Source organism: Scyliorhinus canicula, chromosome 11 (assembly GCF_902713615.1).
Source record: "Scyliorhinus canicula chromosome 11, sScyCan1.1, whole genome shotgun sequence".
Taxonomy (NCBI): Eukaryota; Metazoa; Chordata; class Chondrichthyes; order Carcharhiniformes; family Scyliorhinidae; genus Scyliorhinus; species Scyliorhinus canicula.
The window spans coordinates 110,909,507-110,924,639 of record NC_052156.1 but is presented as its reverse complement, the minus strand read 5'-3'; the positions used below and the strand labels follow the sequence as shown (position 1 = coordinate 110,924,639).

The 15,133-nt window shown below is 50.9% G+C and overlaps 1 protein-coding gene across 1 annotated transcript in view; it reads left to right on the top strand.

The window, feature by feature from the left end:
* LOC119973288 (solute carrier organic anion transporter family member 1C1-like) overlaps nucleotides 1–15,133 on the top strand; it is a 78,029-nt gene that overhangs the window by 55,353 nt on the left and 7,543 nt on the right. Inside the window, exon 11 of the mRNA XM_038811078.1 lies at nucleotides 146–210. Coding sequence (XP_038667006.1) covers nucleotides 146–210 — 65 coding nt within the window. The remainder of the gene's footprint in view (nucleotides 1–145; nucleotides 211–15,133) is intronic.

Below are 15,133 nucleotides of genomic sequence, written 5' to 3'. Positions count from 1 at the left end.
GATCTATGACAGTGCTTACACTGCACACAAGCCCATGTTATCTCACCTACCCAATCAAAATATTAAACTAAGCAGCATTGCTGGAATGTTGGGGCAGTAATTCATTGTCTTTACACTGATTGAATTGGTCTGTTGCTTCCATTAGGTCTGTTGATCCAGAACTGAAACCACTGGCTATCGGCATATACAGTTTGATTATAAGAATGTTTGGTGAGTTTTGTCTGGTAAACTGTATTTTGAAAATATGTTTCTTCAGCAACTGCTCCCAATTGTGATCTAATACAGCCAGCAAGAACTGGGTGCTTTGGGGTGGGTCGCTCGATTTATACCCTGGCTGATTTTACACTCTGCTTGAAGTCAATCATGTGCTTAATCTCTGTAACATCACCCAACTTCGCCTCCGTCTCAGCTCACCTGCTGCTGACACCCTCATTCGTGCCTTCAATATCCCTGAACTCGACTATTCCAATGCACTCCTGTGTGGTCTCTCACGTTCTACTCTCATCCAAAACGCACCCTTGAGCTCACAGGCCGACATGGCTCCTGTAGTTTTTTTAGAAATTCTCATCCTTGTTTTCAGATTCCTCATCCTGCCCAGCATCTCTGTACTCTTCTCCAGATCCACTGCCCTGTGACGTCCAGGCACCCCTTCAATACTGGCCTCTTCCACATCCCTAATTCCAATTGTTTGGTGCCGTGTCTTCAGTTGCCTAGGCTCTAACCTCTGAAATATGTTCCTTAAACCTCTCCGTATCTCCACCTCACTTTCCTCTTTGAAGACGTTCCATAAAACCTACATCTTTAACCAAGCTTACGGTCATCTAACCTATTAGTTCCTTACGTGGCTCAGCGTCATATTTTGTTTTTATTTTGTGAACTGCCTCAGAACATTTTATTATATCTAAATATAAGTTTTTGCTGTTATGTAAATCAGACAACCAACCAGAGCCCAACTCTTTCACACCTGGTTCCCAAGGTTAAAATCAGGCCTAAACAATTTCACACCACGTGCAGCTTTAAGTACAGCTAAAAAGGAAAGTAACATGGGGGGGGGGGGGGGGGGCATGGTGGCACAATGGTTAGCACTGCTGCCTCACAGCTCCAGGGATGCAGGTTCAGTTCCGGCCTTGGGTGACGGTCTGTGTGGAGTTTGCACTTTCTCCCCATGTCTGCGTGGGTTTCCTCCGGGTGCTCTGGTTTTCTCCCGCAGTCCAAAGATGTGCAGCTTCGGTGGATTGGCCATAATTTATTGCCCCCTTAGCATCCTAGATGTTACATTAGGTGGAGTTACTGAGTTAAGGGGACAGGTGGGGGGTCTGACCTTAGGTAGGGTACCCTTTCAGAGGGTCAGTGCAGACTCAATGAGCTTAATGGCCTCCTTCTGCACTGTAGTCATTGTATGTTAATACATTTATGAAGATTTCCACTGTTACTTTTGGAGATAATTGTTTTGATTTTCTTTCTCCAGTTCCACTAGAAATAATGAACAGAAGAAGTACTCATATATTTAGGGTGTTTACTGATTATTATGAAAGACTCTGAGCTGGATTCTCCGATTTTGAAGCTATGTCCCCACGCCTGCGTGGGAAAGGTGGGGTTTTACGCCGGAAAAACTTGCGTTAAACGGCCACCGATCCTACGTTTTGCTGGGAGCTAACATGTCAGAAGCGTAGAGCACCTGGCACTAGCTGCCGATACAGCCCGGAGAATTGCCAGATCCATGGACGTGCATGCGCACGGCGGATGCCTGCAGCAGCTACATGCTGGCGGCCGCGTGTGGACCCGTCTCGCAATATAGTGCCCCCCCCTTTGGCTAGTCCGTGCGTTCCGGATCACCCACCAATGCCCCCACCCCCTGATAAAATTCCCCCTCCCCGCGGATCAGCCCTCCCCCGACTGTGGCACCACTCGACTGAGTCTGCAGCCGCCCAGCTGAGTTCCCGATGGATAGGACCATGGGAGACCCACGCCGTCGAGAACTCGAACGGTGGGGGGCAGAGCGTCGGGGCGCCAGTCTCCTGAGGCCATCGATATGTCGCATGGCGTACTCGGCTTTGGAGGGGGCCGATCATCACAAAAGCGTCGCCGCCTCCGATTTGGTCAGGAACTGTGATTCTCTGGCTGATTGCCGAATGCAATTTTGGCATCGCCGATCAGAGAATCCAGCCTTCTATAAACCTCACAAAATAATGCTTTAGATACGGGTGTACATAATATTCCCATACCTGGGGCACTAGCTATTCTGTACATAAAAGTAAGTACTCTCGGTATTGAAGTCCATGGTTGGAAAGGGGGCATAGTGAACAAGGGAAAACATTAGATTGAATTGGTTTAATAAACACTGATTCCTATTACACGTGAGGCAGTAAAAGACAAACCACGTTGCCCCTTGCCTTTTAAGTCATGTGGTGGTGCCTCTTGCCCTTTGTAGTTAAGGCATCAAAACTGCTGACCCTTACATGCATGGCACACTATTTCCCATCATCTAAAATGCGGCTCATTTACCCCCTTACTCCTGTTCACAGAGCAGCTTTTGCTTCCATGTTGGCAGATACAGGAAGTAACTAGGAAAAGCAAATGGAATCTTTGTCTTTATCACAAGGTGCTTGAAGTGTAAAGGCAGGCAAGTCGTGCTATAGCCACAAGGGCATTGGTGAGACCACATGTGGGATGTTCTGCACAGTTTAAGTCTCCTTACTTAAGGAGGGTAATACTTGCATCAGTTTTTAAATTCCCATCTTTATTTTCAAATCTTTCCTTGGCCGCGATTTTCTACCTCTAAAACCTCATCCAGCCCTACAGCACTATGCAAGCTGCAAATTCCTGAGGTTATTCGTGAAGGCCTCATTTTCTCAACCTTGCCCCTCACCTGAGGTGTGGTGATCCTCAGGTTAAATCACCACCAGTCAGCTCTCCCAATCAAAGGGGGAAGCAGCCTATGGTCATCTGGGACTGTGACGACTTTATTTTACTTTAATTTTTTTCAATTCTGACCGTGTTTCATTCCCTATTTCCTTTGTGTGAGAGTCTCAAGGGGCCAAATAACCTAGTCCTGTTCTTTTGTTCTAATGATCCTACATTTCTTCCTGTGTGAGGGCCGGTTTAACTCAGTCGGCCGGACAGCAGAGCGAAGCCAGCAGTGTGGGTTCAATTCCCATACCGACTGAGGTTATTCATGAAGGCCCCGCCTTCTCAACCTTGCCGCTCGCCTGAGATGTGATGTGTGGTAGTCACCACTGTTTGCATAATACTTGTATTAGAGGTAATACGGTAAGGCTCCTGTACTACAGGTATGGGGGTAGATCCCTGCCTGCTGGTTCCATCCAGTAGGCGGAGTATAAATGTGTGTGCATACCGAGCTGCTACCATTTCTGGTAGCAGCTGCAGGAGGCAACACATCTCTGCTTAATAAAGCCTCGATTATTCTCTACTCTCGTCTCATCGTAAATTGATGGTGCATCATGATGATCCTCAGGTTAAATCACCACCAATCAGCTCTCCCCCTCAAAGGGGAAAGACGTCTATGGCCATCTGGAACTATGGCGATTTGGCTCCTTCCTATGTTCACACCTCCTTCCACTGTCTCCACTCTAGAATTGCCACTCCACCTCCAACTCTTCATTTAAGACAATTCTTGAAACCTAACTCTTTGCTTAAACTTTCAGATCCCTGTCCAAACAGTTCTTTCTCAGATTACGTTTATTTTCTCTGCTAACTAATCATAAGACATAGAAGAAGGAGTAGGTCATTCGGCCCATCGAGCCTGCTCCATCATTCGATAAGATCATGGCCAACCTTAACTCCACTTTTGAGCCTGTTCTTAAACTCCCTTGTCAATCAAAACTCTGTCCATCTCAGCTTTGAACTTACTCAATGACCCAACCTTCCACTACTGTCTATGGAAGGAAATTCCACAGGCTAAGACCCTTTGAAAGAAGAAATTCCTTCTTATTTCTGTCGTATATGGGAACATTTCTAATCTGCGCTCCCTAGTTCTAGATTCACCCATGCGAGAGAACATCTTCTCAGCATCAAGCCCGCTCAGAATCCTATATGTTCAATAAGTTCACCTCACATTCTTCTAAACTCCAATGAGTAAAGCCTCAACCTGCTCAATTTTTCCTCATAAGACAACCTCCCTCATCCCAGGAATAAGCCCAATGAACCTTCTCTGAACTGCTACCAATGCAAGTTTATCCCCGACAACACGGTATTCCAGATGTGGGGCGAAATTCTCCGCAGACCGTCGTAACCCCGATTTCCGGCGAGCATAATTGGTGTGGATGACTCCGGCGTGGGGGCCTTCTTTTAGGCGGCTATTCTCCGTTCCCGGAGGGGCCAGCAGCGGACTGACGCGATACGCGTCAGTTTCACCCGCTGCGGAAGTGGCGAGACCCGGCGTTTTGGGGGGGGAGGAGAGAGAGAGACAGACCCGGCGTTTGGGGGGGGGGGGGGGAGAGAGACAGACCTGGTGTTTTGGGGGGGGGGAGGAGAGAGAGAGACAGACCGGCATTTGGGGGGGAGAGGGGGGAGGAGAGAGACAGACCGGCATTTGGGGGGGGGGGAGGAGAGAGACAGACCGGCATTTGGGGGGGGGGGAGGAGGAGAGAGACAGAAAGGCATTGGGGGGGGGAGGAGGAGAGAGACAGACCGGCATTTGGGGGGGGGGGGGGGGGAGGAGGAGAGAGACAGACCCGGCGTTGGGGGGGGGGGGGGGGGGAGAGAGAGAGACAGACCGGCATTTGGGGGGGGGGGGAGGAGAGAGACAGACCGGCATTTGGGGGGAGGAGGAGAGAGACAGACCGGCATTTGGGGGGGGGGGGGGGGGGGAGGAGAGAGAGAGACAGACCCGGCGTTGGCGGGTTTGCGGCGTTGAGTTGAGAGGAGGGGGGGGGGTTTGCGGCGTTGAGTTGAGAGGAGGGGGGGGTTTGCGGCGTTGAGTTGAGAGAGGGGGGCGGCGTTGGAGGGGGGTAGGGGTGGTGGGGAGGGGGGTAGGGGTATTGAGGGGGGGGTTGGGGTAGGGGCAGCGGCGTGCAGAGGAGGGGGGCGACGGATGCCCGGGGCCAACGTACCGTTGCCCCCCCTCTGCACGCAGCTGCCCCTACCCCAACCCCCTCCCCTCACCACCCCTACCCCCTCCCCACCACCCCTACCCCCCTCCAACGCCGCCCCCCCCCATCTCAACGCCGCACCCACCCCCCCACTAACGCCGCACCCCCCCCCACTAACGTCGCGCACCCCCCCCACTAACGCCGCACCCCCCCCCCCCCACTAACGGAGGAAGGAAGGGGGGGGAGGAAGGAAGGAAGGGGGGGAGGAGGAGAGAGGGGGGGGTGTGTGGGTACCGGCCTTCAGAGGGAGGGGGGGTGTGGGTACCGGCCTTCAGAGGGAGGGGGGGGTGTGGGTACCGGTGTTGAGGGGGGGGGGACCCGGCGTTGAGAGGGGGGGGTGTTGCAGCGTTGAGGGGGGGGCCCGGCGTTGAGAGGGGGGGTGTTGCGGCGTTGAGAGGGTGGGGGGTTGCGGCGTTGAGGGTGGGGGGTTGCGGCGTTGCGGCGTTGCGAGAGATGGGGGAGCGGCGTTGGAGGGGGGTAGGGGTGGTGGGGAGGGTAGGGGCGTTGGAGGGAGGTAGGGGTGGTGAGGGGGGGTGGTTGGGGTAGGGGGCAGCGGCGTACAGGGGGGGGCGACGGTGCGTTGGCCCCGGGCATCCGTCGCCCCCCCTCTCTGCACGCCGCTGCCCCCCTCTCTGCACGCCGCTGCCCCCAAACCCCCCCACCACCCCTACCCCCTCCAACACCCCTACCCCCCTCCCCACCACCCCTACCCCCCTCCGCACCACCCCTACCCCCCTCCCCACCACCCCTACCCCCCCAATGCCGCAACCCCCCCATGCCGCAACCCCCCCAATGCCGCAACCCCCCCAATGCCGCAACCCCCCCAATGCCGCAACCCCCCCCATTGCCGCAACCCCCCCCAATGCCGCAACCCCCTCCCATGCCGCAACCCCCCCCAATGCCGCAACCCCCCCATTGCTGCAACCCCCCCAATGCCGCAACCCCCCCAATGCCGCAACCCCCCCCCCAATGCCGCAACCCCCCCCAATGCCGCAACCCCCCCCAATGCCGCAACCCCCCCAATGCCGCAACCCCCCCCCAATGCCGCAACCCCCCCCCATGCCGCAACCCCCCCCCCCAATGCCGCAACCCCCCCCCCCAATGCCGCAACCCCCTCCCCCCCCCCAATTGCCCTCGGACACTGAACGGCGTCAACCATCATCAATGGTTGACGCCGTTTTAAAGCTACTCTGTTTTTCGCCGACGTGACCCGTGGCCACGTCGGCGGGACTTCGGCCCATCCGGGCCGGAGATTTGTTGAACCAAAAATATAATGAAATCCCGCCGGCGCCAGCTGTTTTCAGAGGCTGCCGGCAGGATTTGCACAACGCCGGTTTTTGGCCGGTCAGAGAATAAAAAACCCTGCGGGAGCGGGATTAACGCCGCTGCCGGCCGATTCTCCGACCCTCCCCGAACAGGCGCTGGAATGTGGCGACTAGGGGCTTTTCACAGTAACTCCATTTGAAGCCTATTTGTGACAATTAGCGATTTTCATTTTTCATTTTTCACATGCGCCGTTCCTTCAATGCGCCGGCCCCAACGCAACATGGCACATGGCTCCAGGGGCCGTCGCAGAAGAAAGGAGGCCCCCAGCCAGAGAGGCCAGGCCGCCGATCGGTGGGCCCCGATCGCGGACCAGGCCACATTGGAGGCCCCCTCCTGGTGTCGTACCCCCCCCCCCCCCTCCCCTGCCACAGGCCGCACCTGGATCCTTCAACGCCGAGAGCAGGTGTGAACGGCGCCGGCAGGACTCGGGTATGTCCCTTTAAAATTCTTTGTATCCTCCTAACAACTTGTTTCCCTGCAATGCGGAGTCTGCAAGTTATCCCCGTGTCTGGCTGGGTTTCCTCCGGGTGCTCCGGTTTCCTCCCATATGTCCCGAAAGACGTGCTGTTATGTGAATTGGACATTCTGAATTCTCCCTCCGCACCCGACCAGGTGCCAGAATGTGGAGACTCGGGGATTTTCACAGGAACATCATTGCCTACTTGTGACAATAAAGATAATAATAATAATCGCTTATTGTCACAAGTGGGCTTCAATGAAGTTACTAGTCGCCACATTCCGCCGCCTGTTCGGGGAGGCTGGTACGGGAATTGAACCCGCGCTGCTGGCGTTGTTCTGCATTGAAAGCCAGCTGTTTAGCCCACTATGCTAAACCAGCAAACATACCAGATTATTATTATTATAATTCAACCGGAGGGCAGTGTTTAGTCCATTTAGCATTTAATATTTATAGTAGAAATCTAGCGTTAGGGACCATATAATTAATTGTAACTTAATTTAATAAGTATTTATTTTTAATTAATTAATTAGTGCTAGAAATGTCAGTCAGGAGGGTAAAGTGCTTCAACTTTGAGATGTGGGAGATCCATGATGCTTCCAGCATTCCGAAAAACTATATCTGCTGAAGGTGTATCCAATTGCAGCTCCTCACAGCCTCACAGACTGCATGGATTGGTTGGAGTTAGATGCACTTAGGATCATGCAGATGGCAGAAAGAGTCATAGACGGGAGGTTTAGGGATGTGGTCACACCCAAGGTGCAGGAAAATAGATGGGTGACCGCTAGAAGGGGGAGGCAGTCAGTGCAGGAATCCCCTGTGATTGTTCCCCTCTCTGACAGGTGTATCGTTTTGGATACTGTTGGTGGTGGTGGTGGGTGGGGGGGGGGTGCTTATGAAATTAAATGAAATGGAAATCGCTTATTGTCACGAGTAGGCTTCAATGAAGTTACTGTGAAAGGCCCCTAGTCGCCACATTCCGGCGCCTGTCCGGGAGGCTGGTACGGGAATCGAACCGTGCTGCTGGCCTGCTTGGTCTGCTTTAAAAGCCAGCGATTTAGCTGAGTGAGCTAAACCTTATCAGGGGAGAACAACAGCAGCAGCCAGAGCAGTGGCACCACAACTGGTTCTGTTGTTCAGCAAGGAAGGTCAAAGTGCAGAAGAGCAATAGTTATAGGGGATTCTATGTCAGGGGCACAGATAGGCACTTCTGTGGACATGAAAGAAACTCCAGGATGGTATGTTGCCTCCCTGGTGCCAGGGTTAAGGATGTCTTTGAACAGGCACAGGGCATTCTGAAGGGGGGAGGGTTATAAGGCAGAGGTCATGGTCCATGTTAGAAAGAGAGATGAGGGGCGCGATTCTCCGACCCCCACGCCGGGTGGGAGAATCGCAGGAGTGCCGGGCGATTCACGCCACGCCGCCCTGGCACCCGCACGCGATTCTCCCACCCCCTCCCCCCCCCCCCCAAAACGGCGTGTCGCGTTTTACGACAGGCCGCTCGGAGAATCGCCGCTCGCCGTTTCTAACAGTCGAGCGGCGATTCTCCAGCCCGGATGGGCCAAGCGGCCTGCCTAATCCGACCGGTTCATGCCAGCGCCCTCCATGTCTTGCAGGGCGGCGGAGGGGAGGTTGGCGACCGCGCATGCGCGGGTGACGTCATTTAGGCGCCGCTTTGACGCGGGCGCCAAGGCCCGCCGCGCGAAATTGACGCGGCGCTACTCCTAGCCCCCTGGGGGGTGGGAGAATAGGGGGCGAGGAGCGGCCTCCGACGCCGGAGTGAAACACTCCAGTTTTCACTCCGGCGTTGGCACCTTGTCTGCCTTTTGGAGAATCGCGCCCGAGGTCTTGCATTAAGAATTGAGGAAGTTAGGCAACAGACTAAAAAGCAGCACTTCTTGGGTTGTAATCTCTGTATTACCCCCAGTGCCACATGCTTGCGAGTACAGAAGTAGGAGAATAGCACAGATGAATGCGTGGCTCAAGAGCTGGTGCAGGAGAGAAGGTTTTAGATTCCGGGACACTGGGACTGTTTCTGGGGAAGGTGGGACCTGTACAAGCGGGACGGTCTACATCTGAACCATAATGGGAGTAGCATCCTTGCTGCGGGTTTGCTAGTGTTGTTGTGAGGAGTTTAAAGTAATTCAGCAGGGAGAGTGGACGCAGACTGTGAACAGAATAGGGACACAGCATAACACAGAAAAGCAATCAAGTCAGAGGGATTACAGAGGTAGTAACTTTTAAAGGAGTAAGACAAGACTGGATGACCTCTACTTTAATGCCAGGAGTATTAAAGGTAAAACTAATGACTTAAGGGTGAGGATTGCCACATGGAATTGTGATATAGTGCCATTAAGGAGATGTGATTGAGGGAAGGGCAGGACTGGCAGCTCAAAATCCGATGTAGAGGGCTGGATTCTCCGTTTAGGAAACTAAGTCCCCCACGCCGGTGTTAAAACGGTGGTGTTTTACGCCAGGAAAACTTGGGCAAAACGGGCGCTGATTCCCTGTTCTGGGGGGGGACGCTAGCAGCCAGACACGTAGAGCTCCCAGCTCTAGCTGCCGATATGGCCTGGCGTATTGCCAGCTCCATGGCCACGCATGCGCATGGTGGCGGCCTGCAGCGTGCCGTGCTTCATGGCGGATGTCGCTCGCAGACCCATCCTGCAAAATAGTCCCCACCTTCGACCGCCTCGCGCACCCTGGACCGCCCCATCACAGTGCCCCCAGCCGTGAATAACGCCCCCCCCTGCACGCTGATCGGCCCTCCCCTGAATGTGGTGCCGCTGGACTGAATCCGCAGCCGCCACACTGAGTTCCCGACAGGTGAGACCATGAGAATCCCTCACCGTCAGGAACTCGGCCGGTCGGGGATGGTGCATTGCGGAGTGAGCCTCAGCCAACGTAACGAGGGCGTGGATACGGCGTGCGTCGTACTCCTAGAGTATGTCGCTTTTCAGGGGGTGGAGCAGCGAAAAAGCAGCACCGCCCCCGATTTCACTGTCATCGTGGATTCTCCGCCCAGTCGCCGAACGCGATTTCGACATCGGGGATCAGAGAATCCAGCCCAGAGTCTTCAGGCGAGACAGAGACGGCGGTAAAAGAGGAAGGCGTATTGCATTATTAGTTCAGGATCAGTTACTGTCGTAAGGAGAGATAATATCTTAGAGGGGGCATCAAATGAAGCTTTGTGGGTAGAATTTAGGAATAAAAAAGGAACAGCCACATTGTAAGGTGTTTACTATGGACTACCAGATAGTCAGCGGGAAATGGAGGAGCAAATATGTGCACAATTAGCGGAGGTGTGTAAAAATCATAATTGGATAATTATATTAGGTGGTTTCAACTTTTCCAACATTAATTGAGATAGTCATCCTGTTAAGGGCTGAGATGGAGTGGAGATCTTAAAATGTATACAGGAGAACATTTTAGCTCAATATGTAGAGGGTCCAACAGGTGCTGTCCCTAATTCTGGGGAATGAAGCCAGACAGGTGGTTGACGTGTTGATGGGGGAACATTTTGGTGATAGCGACCACACGGTACAATTTAAGTTTGTTACGGACAAAGAAATAGACAAGTTGCAACAAAAGGTTTTGGATATGGGTCAAGTGCTGACAAATGGGATTAGGTAGGCTGGTCAGATGTTTTTCATGCATCGGTGAGGACTCGATGGGCCGAGTATCATTCTGGGATTCTGGGATTCTTTGATCACATCCCAACATTCTTGTGCAGTAACTCCATATGTGGCACCTTTTAAAAATTGTTTTGGAAATCCAAATATGTTACAGCTACCTCTAATTACCCTCCATCAAATCAATATAATCCCTACAAAAGGAGGCCATTTTGCCCATCGAGTCTGCACTGACCCTCTGAATGAGCACCCTACCTAGGCCCACACCCTGCCCCATCCTGTAACCCCACCTAACCTTTAGACACTAAGGGGAAATTTGGCATGGTCAATCGAACTAACCTGCACATCTTTGGACTGTGGGAGGAAACCAGAGCACCCGGAGGAAACTCATGCAGATACTCGGAGAACGTGCAAGCTCTACACAGTTGCCCCAGGGCCGTAATTGAACCCAGATCTCTGGCTTGTTAAATCCTCAAAGAATTCTAGTTAATGTGCCAAAGGTGATTTCCCTTTCACAAAACCAGGTTGACCCTGCCTCATTGTGTTACAATTTTCTAAATGTTCTGCTACTACCTCCTGAGTAATTAGATTTCAGCAATTTACCAATGACGGATGTTGGGCTAACTGGCCTGTAGTTTCCTGTTTTCTGTCTCTCTCCTTTCTTGAATATTGGTGTTATATTTGTGGCTTTCCAGCTTTCAAACTTTAATCCCATTGGTTTTCGAAGTGCATAATCTCTAGTGATCCTGATAGTTTTAAGTTCTCCCCTCTCTTTTGCCTTTTGATATTCTATTATTCTTGGGTGTCTTCTGCTATGAGGCGGATACAATGTCCTTGTTCAAAATGTCTACCATTTCCTTGTTTCCCACGATGAACATCCCAGTCTCATCCTCAACAGAACTAATGCTTATTTTAACTTCTCTCTTTCTTTTTTATATACTTATAAAATATTTTGCTGTCTAATTTTCTATTGCTTGTTAGTTTTCTCTCATTCTCCATTTTTTCTAACTTTATTTTTTTAGTCACCTCTTGAAAATGAAATGAAAATGATAATGAAATGAAATGCTGGTTTCTAAAATGTTGGCCATCTTCTGGACTGCCACAAACCTTTGCAATTTTGTGCGTCTTTTCTTTTAATTTGATAACATTTTCCTTAGTTATCCACAAGCGGTGACGCTTCTCATTCCATTTTTCTTTCTCAATGGAATATATCTTTGCTGAATATTGTGAAATATCATCTTAAATATTGCCACTGCTTCTCTACCATCTTACCTTTTAACCTATTTCCCCATTCTACTTTAGCAACCTCTATTTTCATATCCTTGTAATTGCTTTTGCATAGGTTTAAGACGCAAGATTCAGATCCAAATTTCTCACCCACAAACTAAATATCAAATTCTATCATGTTATGATCACTCTTATCTGCAGCCTCTTTCACTATGAGATTATTAATTAATCCTGGCTCATGACACATTACCTTGTCAAAAACAACCCGTTCCCTAATTGGTTTCAAAACATATTTTTCTAAGAAACTGTCCCAAATACATTCTATGAACATATCCTGAAAGCTACCTTCACCAATTTGATTTGTTCAATCCATATGAAAGTTAAAATCTCGCATGATTATTGCAGTTAATGATTATTGCCCCTTAATTTATACATTGCCCTACAGTGTAGTGACTTCACAAGGCCTATAAACTACTCCCACAAGTGAGCTCTTTCCTTTGCTATTTCTTCTTTCCACCCAAACTGCTTTCAAATTTTGATCCTCTGAACCAAGATCATTTCTCACTGATCTCATCCTTTATTAACAGAGCCACCCCGTTTCCTTTTCCTTTCTCCCTATCCTTCCGAAAGGTCAAATGCCCTTGAATATTCAGTTCCCAACCATGGTCATTTTGCAACCATACCTCTGTAATGGCTATCATAATGCACTCATTTATTTCTATTTGTGCTGCAAATTCATCCATTTTGTTACAACTGCTCGTGCTTTCAGATTTCAAAAAGGAACCTTTATTTGTGTCTTTTTACACTTTTTTCCTTATTCGGATCTTATTTACATGTTCATTCTTTCATTTGTCACCTCTGTCCCTTCCTTCCACACTCTGGTTATCATTACCGGTATCATTACCCTACACAGTTGCCTTTTCCTTTCTCTTCAGCTTTCCAAACCTCCTCTGACATGAACCCTTCCCCCACTGTGTAGTTAAAGCCCTCCCTCCAGCATAGTTATACAATTCACCAGTCACTGGTCCCAATGCCGTTTAGGTGAAGGCTATCCCATTGGTGCAGCTCCCTCTTTCCCCAGTACTGGAGCCAATGCCCCTGAATGGAAACCCATTTCTCCCACAATGATCGTTGAGCCACACATTCAATTTTCTGATCTTATTTACCCAACGCCAATTTTCTCATGGCTCAAGTAGTAGTCCAGAGATTATTACTTTTGTGGTTCTGCTTTGTAATTTAGCTCCGAGGTGCCGCAACCTCTTCCGCAGACCTCTTTCTTCATTCTAACTATGCCTTTGATGCACAGGTGTAATATGCCAACAGGATCCTTCCCCTCCCATTCTTGATTCCTCTCCTGCCCTGAGGAGATGTTCTTAATCCTGGCACTGGCCAGGAAATGCAGCCTTTGCGATCCACATTCTCGGCTCCAGAGAACAGTAACAATCCCCCTAACTATACTGTCCCCTATTACAGCTACATTCCATTTTGCTTTCCTCACTTGAATGGTCCCCTGCACCATGGGGCCATAGTCAGTTTGCTCATCCTCCCTAGAGTTCCTGCTCTCATCTGCACAAATTGCAAGAACCTTGAACCTGTTGGAAAACTGCAAGGGCCGAGGATCTTCCATTACTACCATTTAGATCCCCATACCTGCCTCACTCATAGCCACACCAACATCTCCCTGACCAAGGGAAGTACCTAGCCTGAGGAATGTGACTGCCTCCTGGAGCAAATTCCATTCTCCGCTCCCCCATGCCGGGTGGGAGAATAGCGGGAGGGCCTCCCGACATTTTTCACGCCCTCCCGCTATTCTGCCCCGCCCCACGCCCAACCCACGCCACGAATCGCCGGTTGCAGTTTTTTATGACGAGCGACGGTTCTCCGAGGCCGATGGGCCGAGCGGCCGGGCCTTCACGCCCGTTTCAACACGGCAGCAAACACACCTGCTTGCTGCCATCGTGAAACGGGTGACAGATGCCCGTTTGGGGCATTTGGGGGTCCGATTGGCACGGCAGCCGGCTTGACGTGCGGCCTTGACGACCGTCGTCAAGGCCGCGCCGCCGTGACGCACGGGGCTGTGCTCCTAGCCCCGCCCGGGGGGGAGAATCGGCCCCGGAAGTGGGCGTGAAGGCTGCCGTGGGTCACGGCCTGCCCCACGGCAGCCTTTACGATTCTCCGCATTTACGGAGAATCTCGCCCCACAACTTTCCGCCTCACAGCATCTGAAACTTGGACTCTGGCTCATCAACACGGAGCCAAATTTACTTGAGCTGCAGACACATACTGCAGATGTTGTTGCTAAGGTTCACATGGGTGTCCACCAGTGCCTACATGCTACAGCTGCACCACATCCTCATTATGTCATCTTTATCATGTTTTACTTCACTAATTGGGTTTTGGGGGAGGTCTTGTGGCTCAGTAGATAGTACCCTCTGCCTCAGGGCCAGACGTTCCAGTTCAAGCCACAGTCCAGGGCTTGGTGGCCACAGAAGATAAAATCATAACGTGACCAATCAGGTTGATTATCAACTAGTAAATCCTTCCACTATGCCTAACAGAGGTTAGTTAGAGTGGGAGAGCTTCCTTGTCAGCAATGCAGCAGAAGGCAACAGCAAACCACTGCAGTACTTGGCCAAGCATAGTCATGGACCAATCCAATAGAAGTCATGGTCGGCAATGCCCCCTTTGGGCACGGTATCTTTTTAAAATGTATTTGCTCACTGGATGTAGGTATCACTGTATTTTACTGCCCATCACTAATTACCCTTGAGAAGTGGGTGGTGAGCTGCCTTTTTGAATTGCTGCAGTCAATGTATACAGTAGGAGGAGGAGAAGGAATTGGGTTACAAGTTTAGGAATATAACTCAAATGTTGTCAGGAGTTATACCAGTAATTTAACTAGTTAAACTATAATTTTTTTTAAATATTTCTTTATTCTCCTCCTTTTCCACATTTTCTCCCAAATTTACACCCACCAACAATAAACAATAATCAGTAACAAATATGTCAATCCCCATATCAATAACAACGATCCCATCCTCCACCAAACCCCAAACAGTAGCCCGCATGTTCACACAAACAAATAACAAAAAGGAATCAGCAATCACCCATAGTCACCATCAACACACACAGCCCCCCCTCCCCCCAACCCTCCCACCCATCCACCCCCAACTAATGTTCAATGTTATCCAGTTCTTGAAAGTGCATGATGAATAATGCCCATGAATTGTAGAAGTCCTCCATCCTTCCCCTCAGTTCAAACTTAACCTTCTCAAGAGTCAAGCATTCCAACAAGTCCCCCCCGCCACGCCAGGGCACAGGGTGGAGAGGCTGCTCTCCATCCCAACAGGATCCGCCTTCGGGCGATCAACGAGGCGAAG